This window comes from Rana temporaria, chromosome 1 (assembly GCF_905171775.1).
Source record: "Rana temporaria chromosome 1, aRanTem1.1, whole genome shotgun sequence".
In the NCBI taxonomy this organism is placed as follows: Eukaryota; Metazoa; Chordata; class Amphibia; order Anura; family Ranidae; genus Rana; species Rana temporaria.
In genome coordinates, this window is record NC_053489.1 from 542,448,226 (window position 1) to 542,464,629 (window position 16,404).

At 46.5% G+C, this 16,404-nt stretch overlaps 1 protein-coding gene across 2 annotated transcripts in view; it reads right to left on the bottom strand.

Annotated features, from left to right (window-relative positions):
* Nucleotides 1-15,960: 15,960 nt before the first annotated feature.
* LOC120920724 (probable ATP-dependent RNA helicase DDX60) overlaps nt 15,961-16,404 on the bottom strand; it is a 294,719-nt gene continuing 294,275 nt past the window's right edge. For both annotated transcript variants that reach the window (XM_040332971.1, XM_040332963.1), the window contains one exon: nt 15,961-16,072. In XM_040332971.1, the coding sequence (XP_040188905.1) occupies nt 15,970-16,072 (103 nt within the window). In that variant the 3' untranslated portion in view covers nt 15,961-15,969. The remainder of the gene's footprint in view (nt 16,073-16,404) is intronic.

Consider the following 16,404-nt stretch of genomic DNA (forward strand, 5'->3'; position numbering starts at 1 on the left):
CAACCAGGTGGGGACAGTTGGTGTAAATGGCCCACCTCCGGGGTGCAGCTGCCGGCATACAGCCCGCAGTGTATCTTCCCCATCTTCCTGTGCGTCACAATCTTAGTTCACAGGGTTAGTCAGGCCGCCATGGTCCCATACCTTTTTTTTTTTTTCCCTTTACAGAGAATAGTAGCAGATAGAAAAGATAGAGAGCGTGATGCCCTCAGCAGAAACAGAGGGGGGCGACCGGTAAGGAGAGAGGAGAAAGCGAGAGGGGGGAGGGGAAGGGTGGAGCCTAGGGGGGAAGGGGGGGTGCAAGGGGTTGGAAGGGGAGTCCACGAACATGTACCCTACATTCTATTTGCCAATGGGGCGGTCGCCCCAACCAAACCACCACCATTGTCCGATCTGGGGAACTGTCTACAGATGAGGTCCAATAGCTCAGGTCAAGGTGCCACCGCTCCTAAGGGTTTGACCCTCATCTGAGTATGAGAAAATATTCCAGATTCGCCAGGTCTCAGTGAACGCCTCCTACCTATCCTGACTCGTCAAAATGAGATCTTCCATCGCATTTATTTCATCAATTTTCTGCAACCACATGGCGACAACCGATTTTTTGTAAACTCGGTTAGGAGTGTCAGCTGCATGAAGGAGGAAGAATGCCAGATCATCAGGCACCTCCCGCTCTGTGAATTTCTGCGTTATCCGTCTGACCTCGCCCCAGAAGCTCCGGAGGCGAGGGCAGGACCAAAAGATGTGTAGCAGTGTACCTTTGTCTTCCATGCATCGCCAGCATCTGTCTGACGTCGCCGGGAAGAGTTTGTTCAGCAAGGCCGGAGTTCTTTACCACCCTGTCAACACCTTATAGATGGTTTCCTGCATCTTGGTACATATGGAGGACTTATGCGTGCGTAAGAGAATTACTTCTCTTTTTTTGTCCGAGAAAGTGCAATGTAGTGTCTGCTCTCATTTAGTGAAGCACGGGAGTCGATAATCCGCCCCCGGGGTAATCAAGAGTTCATGTGCCAAAGACAACGTATGCGGCAGAACTCCCAACCCAGCGCACCACTCCTCCAGCGTCGTGAGGGTTTGGTCCGTCGCGGGGGGTGGCGCCATAGTACTCAGGAAGTGGCAGAGTTGCCCGGCTCTCAAAAATTCAAGATGGTAGCTGCCTCCTGGCGCCATGAGCTCTGCCCTCGTCCTCCACCGCCCCGCCTCACTAAAATGGGATGCCTGGTGAAGACCCAGCTCCCTCAGAGCTCGAAACTTCCCATCTCGCAACCCAGGCTCAAAAAGGGGGTGTAACGCCACTGGCGTTTATCGATGTAAGACAAGCGCTGCCTTACCACTATTCCTACAGCTGCGCTCCTCTCTCTGAAACTGGCCGCGTCATTTCCGGTGCGCCGGTGCTTGGGTTCCATGCTGGAACGCGGAAGGGCGCCCCAGCGTGCTGTGTCTTCTCCCGCGCTCCGCGGGCTATTAAACTTCCAGAAATGACGGCAGGGTGTTCCGCTATTTTGTTGGGACTCCTGCCATCACCTGGACCTGCTGGCATCACCCCTGGACCTGCTCTACCCGATCCACAGACACCTCTTTGGGGACAAGTCCACCACCTTTGCTCCAACTTACAGCGCTCCAGGGACTGCTGTACCTTTCAGGGTCATCTCCTCAGCCAGGCTTCCTAACTATCAGCAACCACTGACTTCCTTGGAAATACAACCCGGGCTGGAATAAACCCTCAGATACCTACAGTACCGCAGATATCCTGTTGATAATCATATCGTGGCTATTGTGATCTGGGTTATAGTATTCACCTATAGGACTATGCTGATGTAAATCTACCTTGCCTGGTTGTGAGACACTTAAGCTGATAACTGAGGATTCAAAGATAAGTACTGCTGCTTCATTATACTGTCATTTGCCATAGACTGATTATAGTACATGCTTGACTCCGCTCACAACCAAACTTGCACTTAAGCATAAACTAAGAAGATTCAGTCTATTGTTTACATGTTGCATATACAAAGCTTATGAACCAATAAGCTTCCTTGATTATATTGTTTCTTTAATAGAGGTTGTGATGAATTAAACCCTAAACTCTTTGACCATATAAAAGAGTGAAGGTAGTGGTTTATACCTGAGTAACCTCCGCAGCTGAGATCCAATTCAATCAAATTAAGTCAGAGCAGGAAACATTACTTAATATTGGAACCTCTTTTTTAAAATGGATCCAGCGGAGCTTGCAAACCACTTAGTGGGACTATCACAGCGAGTGGACACTCTCACCACTAATATGAATGACCTCCGGTTAGAAAATGAGGTCCCTCCGTATCAAAATTTTGCTCAACCTAGGGACCGACCTGAGCCCAAGGTCTGCCCTCCGGAAACTTTTTCAGGTGAGAGAAAAAATGTCTGTCAATTTATTAGTTCATGTCGTCTTATGTTTGAGTACGCCCCGGACCTACTACTCTGACAGAGTCAGAATTCTGACCGTTGATATCATACCTTAAAGGAGCACCTTTGGGTGCTTTTACACTTTCATAGATGAGATTGTCTCTCCTCTACGAGGACCTAATAAACAACTTACAGCGGAAAATACCATCAGAAACCTTAAGCAAGGAAAAAGACCTATAGAGGACTACATCTCAGAATTTAGTGCTGGTGCCGAGAGACTTTGTGGACCGATATTGCCCTCAGAAATCAATTTCGTCTGGCTGTCTGAGTCTATGAAGGATGAACTCGCCCGTGTTGAAATTCCTGCATCTTTAGAGGATCTCATGCATCTCTCTCTCTATTGATCGCCGTCTCAGAGAAAGGAAGGCTGAACGTGCAATTCCTATCAACTTACACCTTTTAGGAGTCCAGATCCCCCCCAAAGGAAGTACCTATGGAAGTTGGCACAATCAAAGGCCCATTATCCTCAGCTGAGAAACAAAGACGAACGAGCCCAGAACCTCTGTCTCTACTGTTCCGCCCCTGACCATATGGTGTCTACTTGCCAATCCTAAAGAATAGGTCTGAAGGTAATATCTCTAACATTAGTAAATTCAATGTAGCTAGTACTACACTGGATTACCACTAATCACTATATCTTTCTCACTCTTACCTTACAGTGGGACCAAGATAGGCTCTACTTCTCTTTTGCCCCAGTCCAATCTCAAAACTGCACACTGTTGGTTACTTGTGGCAATGCCCATACTGAGACCCTTGTATTTGATATCATTCCCTCACCTCTATTCCCATAGTTTTAGGCTTACCCTGGTTGCACCTCAATCAACCAACTTTCCAATGGTCCAATACCTCACTTAGTCTAGATTCTACATATTGTAAAGAAACCTGCTACCCCATATATAACATACTTCTAACTAGTGTGTACTGTGAGGGGTCTTCCAACTTATTTACATGATTTCTCTGATGGTCTTCAGTAAAACCAATGCCAGAGATACTCCCACCTCATAGAATATACGATTGTCTATTGATCTTATCCCAGATAGTCCTATTCCAACCGCTCGAAGTTATCCGTTATCTCAGCCTGACTGGTTCATCTTAAGGACCTACCTTGACGATAACCTAAGAAAGGGTTTCATTAGACCTTCCACTTCCCCAGCAAGTGCAGCCATGTTTTTTGTAAAAAACAAAGACGGTTCACTCAGACCAATAATCGATTATCGATCATTGAACAACATCACGGGTAAAAAATCGATATCCCTTGCTCTTATTCCAGAACTATAGAACGACTCCAGACTTTCAAAATTTTTACAAAATTAGATCTCAGAGGTGCTTACAACTTAATCAGGATTCGTACAGGGGATGAGTGGAAAACTGCATTCAAGACTTGTATGGACTATTTGAGTATTTGGTAATGCCTTTCGGCTATGTAATGCACCTGCAACTTTTCAACGTTTCATCAACGACATTTTCGTGATTTATTAGACTTTTGTGTTGTAATTTACCTGGATGACATTTTGATTTTTCTCTGACACTTTTGAGGAACACACTAAACAAGTAAGATGGGTCTTGGCTGACTCAGAACACATTGCTTATACGTCAAGCTTGAGAAATGTGTTTTCAGTCAGTCAAGGATTTCCTTTCTCGGGTATCAAATTACTCTGAGGGAATCCAAATGGATCGTTCCAAAGTCGATTGCATTCTCTTGGCCAATTCCCCATTCAAGGAAGGCTTTGCAGCGCTTCCTTGGATTTTCAAACTATTATCGGAAGTTTATCAAAACTTCTCAGAGATTGTCAAACCCCTGAATACTTTAACTAGCAAAAAAGACACCTTTCAATTGGTCAAATGAAGCGCAAAAGTCTTTCGATTCACTCAAGCTTTCTTATACTACTGCTCCTATCTCCAACTACCTAACCCCCTATTTCATTTCACTTTAGAAGTGGGATGCATCTCACTTCGGCCTTGGGTGCCGTACTTTCCCAACGTTCAAGCTTGTCTGAACCCCTACACCCAGGTGGCCTTCTATTCCAGAACTCTAACATCCGCAGAAATAATTACCCAATTGGGAAAAGGAACTCCTCGCAATCAAAGATGCCTTAGCCAATTGAGACATTCTATTAGAAGCTCTACATACCCTATCACCATACTCACAGGATCACCGTAAGCTTGCAACATTTGAAGGCTGTAAAACTTTGTCCGCCCGCAGGTGAGGGTGGAGTCATTTTTGACAGATTTGATTTCTATATTTCATATCGCCAGGTACACAAAACATAAAGGCTGACTCCCTATCCGGATGTATGAAGATCAGACTACTGAAATTCCTCCTCATTCCATCATACTTCTAACCGCTTCATTGGACTAACCACTTCCTTCAGGACAGTGCTCTCTCAGACTACATCCAAGGATATATCCGATCTGCCTAAAAGGAATCTTAAAGCAATCAGATGGACTACACACCTACATGCTCCCCGCCTGATCAGGCAATTTCATCGTAGATATCCTAATCGTCCATCTCCTAATAAGGGCACTGGTGGAGCCCCCTTGAGGAGGGGAGTATGTAACGCCACTGGCGTTATTCGATGCAAGACGAGCGCAGCCTTACCCTATTCCTACAGCTGTGCTCCTCTCTCTGAACTGGCCGCGTCATTTCCGGTGCGCCGGTGCTTGCGTTCCACGCTGGAACGCGGAAGGGCGCCCCAGCGTGCTGTGTCTTCTCCCATGCTCCGCGGGCTATTTAAACTTCCAGGAATGACGGCAGGGTGTTCCGCTATTTTGTTGGACTCCTGCCGTCACCTGGGACCTGCTGGCATCACCCCTGGACCTGCTCTACCCGATCCACAGACACCTCTTTGGGGACAAGTCCACCACCTTGCTCCAACTTACAGCGCTCCAGGGACTGCTGTACCTTTCAGGTCATCTCCTCAGCCAGGCTTCCTAACTATCAGCAACCACTGACTTCCTTGGAAATACAACCCAGACTGGAATAACCCCCAGATACCTACAGTACCGCAAGTATCCTGTAGATAATCATATCAGTGCTATTGTGATCTGGTTATAGTATTCACCTATAGGACTTTGCTTAGTAACTACTACCTTGCCTGGTTGTGAGACACTTAAGCTGATAACTGAGGATTCCAAAGTTAAAGCGGATCTCCACTCTAAAGTGGAGTCCCGCTGATCGGAACCCTCCCCCCCTCCGGTGTCACATTTGACACCTTTCAGGGGGGAGGGGGGTGCAGATACCTGTCTACAGACAGGTATCTGCACCCACTTCCGGCCCTACGATACGGGCAAAGGACGGGTTTTTTTTCCCCTTCCCGTCCGTCCCCCGTTGTATGCTGGGAACACTCGGCTCCCAGCACACAGCGGGAGCCAATCGGCGGGCGCAGCGCGACTCGCGCATGCGCCGTAGGGAACCGGGCAGTGAAGCCGGAGCGCTTCACTTCCTGGTTCCCTCACCGTGGATGGAGGGGGGAGCAGCAGGGTGACGAGCGATCGGCTCGTCATCTGCTGCGATCACCGCTGGACTCCAGGACAGGTAAGTGTCCTTATATTAAAAGTCAGCAGCTGCAGTATTTGTAGCTGCTGGCTTTTAATATATTTGTTTAGTGGCACATCCGCTTTAAGTACTGCTGCTTCATTATACTATCATTTGCCATAGACTGATATAGTACATGCATTGACTCAGCTCACAACCAAACTTGCATAAACTAAGAAGATTCAGTCTATTGTTTACATGTGCATATACAAAGCTTATGAACCAATAAGCTTCCTTGATTATATTGTTTCTCTAATAGAGGTTGTGATGAATTAAACCCTAAACTCTTTGACCATATAAAAGAGTGAAGTAGTGGTTTATACCTGAGTAACCTCCGCAGCTGAGATCCAATTCAATCAAATTAAGTCAGAGCAGGAACATTACAGGGGGTTGCCTAGTACAGGGCATAGTGGCGAGGAGCAGGAGCTCAGGGCCGCCTCCGTCAATAGTCTCGCACATATTGCGATGGTATTACCTATGAGCGGATGTCTCCTGATATCCCGCCGCATGGCGGCGTGACACCAAGGAGCCCGCTGCAGGGGGGCATCACTCTGGACCTGCTCCAGCCCCAGCCAGAGCTTGGTGTCTCCGTGGCGACACCAATCAACCAACCGTCCCAGATGTGTCGCATGATAGTAGGTGCGAACATCCGGCATTGCAATACCCCCATGCCGTTTGGGCAGTGTGATAATCTTCCTATTTATCCTGGGTTGTTTCCCCGCCCACAGAAACTCTTTAAATGTCGTGTAGACCTGTTTGAAATAGTCCGCCGGGATGAATATCGGTAGGGCCTGAAGTAGGTATGTGAACTTGGGCAGGATCGTCATCTTTAGTATGCTGCTTCTCTCAAACCACGAATGCAGTCCTTTAGACCACTTCGCCAGCAGCGCCTGAACGGTCTTCAGTAGGGGCGGGAAGTTAAGTTAGAAAATCTGGGATAGTTTTGGAGAAATACGCATTCCCAAGTATGTCAGCGCCTCTTCTGTCCACTTTAGGCGGAACTTGCCCTGAAGTTGGGAGAGCTGTTCCCCCGGGATCCCTATACCCATCGCTACCGATTTACCCAAATAGATTTTTAGGTTCGACAGGTCTCCATAGCGTTTGAATTCCACCATCAAATTCGGTAGGGACACCGACGGCTCCGTCAGCGAAAACAACATATGGTCAGCATATGCCGACACCTTGTATTGTGCTTTATTTACCCCGACCCCTTTAATGCTCGGGTTCAGCCTAACGTGGTTCAAAAAGGGTTCTAGCGAGAGTGCAAACAGGGGCGAAAGGGGGCAGCCCTGTCTGGTCCTGTTTGTGATGGTAAATGACTCCGAGAGCACGCCATTCGCTCTCACCCTTGCCGTCGGGTTTGAATATATCGCCGAAATCCAGCACCTCATCTTGTCACCCAGGCCTATGTGATCTAGGGTTGAGAACATGAAGCGCCAGCTCACCAGATCAAACGGCTTTTCGGCGTCTGTGCTTACGAAAACACAAGGCGTCTTTGTGATGCTGGCTACATGTAATAGGTTGAGGACTTTGATGGAATTGTCCCTGGCCTCTCTCATCGGGACAAATCCCACTTGGTCTAGGTGGATCAGGCTTGGGAGATGTTGTTGCAGTCTGGTAGCAATAATTTTTGTAAACAATTTAAGATCGGTATTTAGCAAAGATATCGGGCGATAGCTTGTGCATTGACCCCGATCTTTCCCGTCCTTAGTGATTACCGATATCTGTGCTAAGAGCGTGGTTTCATGCAATGTTTTACCGGTGCCCAAGGTATTAAACAGGGTCACCAGTCGTTCGCCAAAGGCAGGAAGGAGGGACTTATAGTAAGAAACCGTCAGGCCGTCCGGGCCTGGGGCTTTCCCTGCTTTGGCGGTTTTCAAAACCGCTTGAAGCTCCAGGAGGGTAATCGGCTCTTCCAAAAGAGTCCTGGCCTCACTTGACAAAGTTGGCATGCGGGAGGAAATTAGGTATTCTGCCGTCTGGTCCGGGCCTTCCGGCCGCGTCGGTAAGTTATACAGGGCCTGGTAGTAAGATTGGAATTCCTGCGCTATCTGATGGGGTAGTGTCTTCTTGTGACCCCTGGGGGAGGTTATGTGCGGTATATATGAGGCCAGATTTTGTGTACGGAGGGCTTGAGTCAGCATCCTCCCGCATTTATTCCCTGACTCATACACCTTTCGCCTGCATATCTGTAGAGCTGCCTTGGCTTTATAGTGCAACAAGTCCGTGACCTGCTTGCGCACTGTATCCAGCTCCCCCTCCAGACCACCCAGGGGGGCCCGTTTATGTCGCATCTCCAGCTCCTGTAGTCTCTGGAGCAAGGTCATCAACTGCTCAGTTCTTTGCCTTTTCAGCCTAGCCCCATGTTTCATAAGTATCCCGCGAACCACGGCTTTATGCGCCTCCCAGACTATGGCCGGATTGCTATCTGTTGTGCTGTTGGTTTCAAAATAATGTCCAATTTCCCTAACCACCTCAGTCATAGTGTCTGTGTCATGTAGCAAAGTTTTGTTCAGTCTCCAGGGGCGTCTCTTTGATCTTAGGGCTTCCGAAAGTGTGGAGCGACGTGAAAACACGGCGGCGTGCTTTCCGGGAGGTCGAGGATACTCCAGCCGAAGTATCCTCCGAGGGGGACAAGGCCATATTCAGGTCACCTCCCACGATAAGCTTTCCTTTCGTAGTGTGCATGAGCTGTTCTAACGTACGCTTCAACCACCCATCCTGGTGGTCATTCGGAGCGTACAGGTTCGCAAATGTGACCTGTTCAGCGCCGACCTGTCCCCTCAGGAACAGATAACGGCCCTCTTCATCTGTTTTGGCCTTTACCAGTGTCCAGGGTACCCTCGCGGATATCAGGATAGAAACGCCCCTAGATTTTGCCCTGGTATACGTGAAATGGTAAACTGGGGTAGAATCTATTTTTTAAATTGGGCACACTATTATCTCTGAAGTGTGTCTCTTGGAGCATCACGATGTCCGCACTCAGACGTTTCATATCATGATGCAGCATCCTCCGCTTCTCAGGTGTGTTCAGTCCTTTTGTGTTTAGCGAGACTATAGTAAGTGAGTCCATGTTCGTGGATGGGGGGGGGGGGGGGGGGGGGGGGGAGAAGGTTAGGGAGGACAGGGGGGGATCTAGAGGGTGTCAAGAGACTGGGCAAGCAAGCCCAAGAAGGTAGGATTAAATTAGGATGCCTGCACAAGTGCGTGCGGCAGAGAGAGAAAGCTAGGTAAGCTAAACTTAGCAATAACGCCCACCAGTAAATCACTGGTAATCGAGCGCAGACCTATGTGGGTAATGGGATGTACAGTGCCGGGAAGTGAGTCTCCCGACCCACCCATCCCCCACCGGCCTCCTAGGCAGTTAAATCAAGGTACGGCATTTTAGTACATAATCTAATTGACAGGGTGAAGAATATATGCCGTCAAATTAGCAAACATTCAACAGTTCAAACAGTGCAAGCGAGTGCACACCAGTCCGGACATTGTCAGCTAACATTCTATGAGCATTTTGAGCACTACGTCTTCAATTAACCATCTGTATAAGAGGGAGAAGCAAGTAGACAGCGTTCTGCACAGCATACTCTGCTCACCACATCACACCCCCCCCCTCAGTCACACTCACAGGTTCGTAGGTGATGGCATAACAATAAGCCCGTGTCCCCATATCTGTCCCCCAAAAAAAGAAAAATTGAAATTGTCCCCGGGCTTCAGGATTCCTCCGTTCGATCCTTGCAGGTCCCCGCCAGGGGGAGCAGGTGAAAGCGACGCCCTCCAGTTCAAAGTCACCTGCTGGCCATCTTCAGGCGTGGAGTGTTGAGCACCCATCCCCGTCCACCCCCCCCAAAACAGAACCCCAGCCATCCCACCCACATGGATAAGCAGGCCCAACCAATCTCAGGATTCCCGAGGGGGGGAAACAGCGGGGGCTCCATCCAGGGTTTTTCAGTCACCACGAAGTATCACACAGGGGCCACAACCCACCAGCCCCCCCGCGTTAGCGGGACACGTCACCCCATCAGAGGAGGGAAGCAGCCAGTGGTCCCGGCATGCCGGGTGGGCCTCCATAAAGATTCGTCTGCGGTCCACCCCCCGCAACCCCCCCTCAGGACAGGGCCAGAAGTCCGCCTCCGTCGGCAGGGCCGCTGCCATAAGCCATTAATGCATGTCCAGGACCGCCGGGCGGCATCACAGGGGAAGGGGGGCGGGGGCAGCAAAAAACAGTCCGGGGGGCTCCAGCAGTAATGACCCGCAGGCGACAATACTCCCACCCCCACCCCAACGGGGGCAACAGAGTCATCAGCTGGGCAACATCAACCATGGGGTTATACGGGGCTACAGGGCAGTGCTAATGTGGCCCAAGGCCTACTCACGTTGGTCTCCACCCGACAGGGCCCCTGGGTCTTCTGCCTCTCTGCTGGCGCGGTTGGGCCGGGATGCGGTAGTTGGAGGGTCTGGATCTCCCGCAGGTCGCGGGAGCAGCTGCAGCCAGTCCGGACCGGGAACCGTCTTCCTCCAGAAAGTGGAAAGCGCCGACAGGTCTTCCCTGTTCTGCAGCGTGAAGGCCTTGCCATCCTACCGGAAAGTAACCGTCAGCGGTATCCCCAGCGGTAGGTGTAGCCCCTTCCGACGCGCCAGCTCCAGGACAGGCCTCAGCATCGCCCGTCTCTTCAATGTCGCTCCAGAAAGATCCGGTAAAATTCTAATGTGGGCATCTTCCAGGGGCCACCTCTCCTGATCCCAGGCCCTACGGAGGATGTCCTTCTGCGTGTACCGCAGCAGTCTGCAGACTCTATCCCGCGGTCTGTCCGGGTCTGTCGACCTAGGCCCCAATGTCCTGTGTGCCCTGTCCACCTCCACGACTACTAAGGGGTCCTCCAGCACCGTCTTAAACAAATCCTGCACCGCCTGGCCTAAGATCTCTGCTCCCACCGATTCCGGGACTCCCCCAGAGCCGCAGGTTGTTGCGGCGGCTCCGGTCCTCGACATCCTTGAGGTGCAGCTGGAGAGCAATGGCCGTTGTCCCGATGTTGGTTCCTGGCCCTCTCCAGCTCCGACACTCTGGTCTCCAAAGCCGCAAAGGGAGGACTCTCTGTGGTCACCCTGTCTACCAGGGTTGAGACGTCCGCCCTCACCTCCTGGATGTCACGTCTGTGCGTTCCTCGGAGGATGAGGGCCTCAATGTCGGACCTCGTGGGGAGCGCCTGTAGTAAGGCCCTGATTTCGGGGTCCATCTGCACTCCCTCAAGCCGTTGCGTGGGCGAAGCATCTCCCGTGATGTTTGCCTTCCCGTCGGGAACCGGTGCGTGGGTCGGGGATGCTGGGGTGTTCAGTGCCGCAAACCAATCACTGTAATCCGGGGTCTCCACGTGGTGCTCCACGGGGTGCAGTTGCCCTGGTACCAGGTGAAGAGTGATGCTGTTTCAGCTTGAAATATCGCTTGATTTCGCCTGTTGCAGCGCTGGACCGGGTCACTCTGCTCCTTTCTCTCCCTCTGTTTTTTGCCGAGTGCATGCCGATTTTGTTGTAGTTAGAGCCGGAAAGGGTTGGTCTGGGACGGGAGCTCCAAAAGGCTGCGACTTCACACGGCCATGTCCAGACCACGCCCCCACCTTCTCAAAATTTTACAAGGTGGATGTGAGTGCATCTTCGGATGCCTCCTTTGGCCGCAAGGTTTACAGGCGGCAGTTTAAGGTTGAAGTTCCTCCGTTGAGGAACTCTGGGTTTGTTTGGGGGTGAAGCTTGGTTTGCTGTGTTTTTTTTCCCACCCCTCGAAAAAATTGACACTGATTGGGGATGTCCCTAAGGTCAATGCTGCTGTGTCCGTCCATGAACGGAAGAGAAAATAGGATTTTTGTACTCACTGTAAAATCCATTTCTCTGAGTTCATGGACGGACACAGCACCCCACCCCCTCTTTTGTTTGTACTGCTTGTCTACGAACTGGGGCTCGATGTTCCAGAGAGTGGGATGTACCCGGGGGACACGCCCCCTGGGAGGTACTGTACTGAGAGAAGTGTTTTTAACACTTAAAGTGCTATTTTTTCTGCCTAGTCTCTCCTGAAAGGAATATAACCCTAAGGTCAATGCTGCTGTGTCCGTTCATGAACTCGGAGAAATGGATTTTTACGGTGAGTACAAAAATCCTATTTTTGTAAACGCTATAAATTTTGCGAAAACCAATCGATAAATGCTTATTGCGATTTTTTTTTTTTTTTTTTACCAAAAATAGGTCGAAGATTACTTATCGACCTAAACTGAGGGGGAAAAAAAAGATTTTTTGTTCTTTTTTGGGGATATTTATTATAGCAAAAAGTAAAAAATATTTGAATTTTTTTCAAAATTGTCGCTCTATTTTGTTTATAGTGCAAAAAATAAAACCGCAGAGGTGATCAAATACCACCAAAGAAAGCTCTATTTGTGGGAAAAAAAGGATGTCAATTTTGTTTGGAGCCACGTCGCACGACCGCGCAATTGTCAGTTAAAGCGACGCAGTGCCGAATTGCAAAAAGGGCAAGGTCCTTAACCTGCATATTGGTCCGGGTCGTAAATAACCTTAGATCATTTAAGGTGTGAATCATTAACCACTACTCTCTGAATATGGTGTTTTTAACCAGTTTTCTCTTATTTTACAAACTGATTTTTTTCTCAAGCCTGTAGATTTTACCATATTGGCCATTTGTGCCGAGCGCTTTTGCAAAATCCAAGTATACTACTATCCACAGCCATTCTTTTTTTTTTTTTTTGTTTCCCTCAAGGTTTTGCTTACCTCATATAAAGAAATTCAAAAATGTCTGACAACTTTTGTCTTTCATGAATCTATTCTATGCTGTCTGTTGAATACGTGTTTGTTTGTTTCAAAAAACCCGTCTAGGTGGATTTTTTTAATTTAAACTCTCCAGGATCTTCCCAATTATAGAACATAAAACTAACAGGTCTTACTGGTAAATACTATGACCCCTTTTAAAAGTGGAAGTAAACCTCCATCAATAACTTGCATATAGGTAAGCTATAAATCGGTATGTGTAAATATTTCCTAAACAGGCTCAGTTTAGGAGATATTTACTGTACATGCAGCCAGTGACATCACTGTCTACTTTCCAGAAAGTGTGTTCATTTGGGGGGGGGGGTTGGTATTTGTACTGTCCTGGCATTTTAGGGCCTCAAGAAATGAGATAGGCATCAGTACAACAGATTGACCAATTTAGAAAAACATATAACCTAGTTTGAAGATGATATAATTTTTCACACAAACCATACACTTATTGGGATTTTATTTTTTATTTTTTTTTAAACCAAAGGCATGTAGCAGAATACATTTTGGCATAAATGTATGGAAAAAATTTGATTTCATTGGATATGTTTTATAACAGTAAGTAGAAAAATGTTTCTTTTTAAAAAAATGTTCACTTCTATAATCAAAAATGTAAAACCCAGTGTTGATCAAAATACCACCAAAATATATATATATTTTTTTATAAATGTAATTTGGGTACAATGTTGCATGAACACACAATTGGCAGTTAAAGTAGCCCAGTGCAGAAAAGCCAAAAACAAAAAAAAAATGGCAAGGTCATGAAGTGGGTTAAATCTCACGAAGTTCAAGTATTTTATATTTCCAGTATGTTGTTTTAAGGCCATCATTAAATGAAATCTTGCTATGGTCCACTGCTACCCAGATGTTTTCTAGCTGGGACCTCCATGAACGGTACCATAAAATGTCTTGGAATAGGTTTATTCATTTTTGCCTTTAACTGTTCTAGCGATGCATTTTCTCCGTCAGTTTGAGGGTAGTTAAAATCCCCCATCACTGTGACAGCCCTTAACCACTTGAGATCCGCGCTATAGACGAAATACGTCCGCCAGCGCGGCTCTCAAGTGCAAGTGGCCGTTTAAAAACGGCCTTTATTGTGCATTACCCGCGCGCGCCACTGGGTGGCGCGCGGCGGGTAAAAACTGTCCCGACGCATCGCCGAAGACCCGATGCGTGTACCTGGCGGCCCCCTAGTGTTAACCCTTCACTGCCAGTCCACATTTATACAGTAATTCGTGCATTTTTATAGCACTGATCAGCCGTATAAATGTGAATGGCGCCAAATTTGTGTCAAAAGTGTCCTGCTACGTCCGCCGCAATATCCCAGTCCCAATAAAAATCGCAGATCGCCGCCATTACTAGTAAAAAAAAAAATAATAAAAAAAATCATAATTCTGTTCCCCCATTTTGTAGGCGCCTATAACTTTTGCGCAAACCAGTCGCTTATTGCGATTTTTTTTTTTTTTTTTACAAAAATACGTCGAAAAATACGTATCGGCCTTAACTGAGAAAAAAAATAGTTTTTTAAAAAAAAATTGGGATATTTATTATAGCAACAAGTAAAAAAAAATATATATTTTTTTTAAATTGTTGCTCTTTTTTTGTTTATAGCGCAAAAAATAAAAACCGCAGAGGTGATCAAATACCTCCAAAAGAAAGCTCTATTTGTGGGGAAAAAAGGACGCCAATTTTGTTTGGGAGCCACGTCGCACGGACCGCGCAATTGTCAGTTAAAGCGACGCAGTGCCGGACGCTGAGATTTCGCCTGGGAACGAAGGGGGTTTATGTGCCCAGTAAGCAAGTGGTTATAAAGGGTCACTAAAGGAAAACAAATTGTTACTGAAATGACTGTTTACAGGGTATAGAGACATAAAAGTTAACTGATTCCTTTTAAACATGATTACAAATAGATAACAAGCAATCATATAATGTGCCCGCAGGTTAGTTTCACTTTTAAACTGGTTTCATGTTCCTGTGAACTAGAGAGACACACAGAACAAAAACAAACAAATCCAGGGCAGTGTTTTGTTTTTAAAATTAATCTGGTTCTGTTAAGTTTTAGACACACAGTAATGACAGCTTAGACCACAGTGAAAAGCTCCCAGTACTGTGGTTATAAGGAACAGACAACCAGGAAGTGTGGAGATCACAAGCAGAATTACAGCAACTTCAAAGCAAAAACTAATAATAAGGACATGAAACCAGTACTGCAGTAAGGTAAAGGAGCCATTTAGCTAAAAAAAAAAAAAAAAAATTCCTTTAGTGATCCTTTAATTAGTCTTTGTTTTGTTTTTTTCAATAATTTTTATTGGTATTTTTTTTTTTTTTACATAGATAAGTCAAATACAGTACAATATCGTATGCAGATAATGCGATAGTACAGAGCTGTAGATACTAAGACAAATATATACATATTGGTAAATAAAAAGAAAATAAGAAAATATTCATTAACTGAAGGAATACGTTGAGCAAGTACCTATATAGAGTTTGGTATGGATCCAAAACAGTAATTAAAACAATAAATCTGGAGGTTAATCCCTCCCAGACAACCCTCATGGGACTTTCAATGTCCGGGATGGGTCCCCCATATTAACAAAGTCACACAAGGTTAAAGAAAAGATATACGTGAGTGACTAACCAGTATTATCGTACCAAGCTTTCAGGGAGCCCAGCAAACGTTGCATGTAGAGAATTTAGGGAGGAAGCTAACATTTGTTCATATGTCATGTGGAGATTGGTCAAATCAATAACTGCAATAATAGAGGGCGGACATGAGTCCCTCCATCTCTTTGTGATTGACAATCTAGCAGCCAGGAGTAAGTGGATAATAGAGCTGCGAAGATTGACTGAAAAACTATCAATCCCCAAGGATAATAAGGCCAAGGCTGGATTAGGGTCTAATTAGTCTTCGTTTTTGATGCAGGCAGATATGCATTAACTTGTGCCAGTCTGTAAACTGCAGTGTCTGTGAAAGCCAGTGCTTCTGTCCCTGTTTATGTGTACATGAAGGTATTATGGTGTCCAAGCCTTTATAAGCAAATGTATGAAACCATATAGCAGCTTCCACTTAGGCCTCACTAATCTGAAAATTTAACTGTCAAAATCTAGCAGCTATTATAAAACTGACATTTTTTACAAAGCAGAGGAATAAAGATGTAGTAGAGATGCACATTTAAAAAAAAAAATTATTTTACAAGATCAAGTTTCTGCCGGAACTTTTGTTGGAGTTGTTCAAAAGCCAATGGAACTGGATCATATTTATCTTCGCACATTTCCCTCAAGGAGACGCTGTAAAAAAAAAAAAAAAATGTATTAACAAATTTGCAATTAAAGTGGTATTACCCAAAAGCAATAAATTATATTGCAGCTTAGCATTTCTTAGATGTGCGGGCTGCATTTGTTTTCTTATGCATTCTACAGTATTTTTCAATACGGAGAGGGAGAGAGAGAGAATTTAGGGCAAATCAATTTATTATATTATATGTGCAGTTATATTACAATGAATGTGCCATATGCTAATATAACTGCCCTATAAAGGGCTCATTTTGGTAAATGTTGATTACAAGGTGAGAAAAGAGAGGCTTATTACTATATTGCTGTATCAAGTCTAAAGAGGTTTT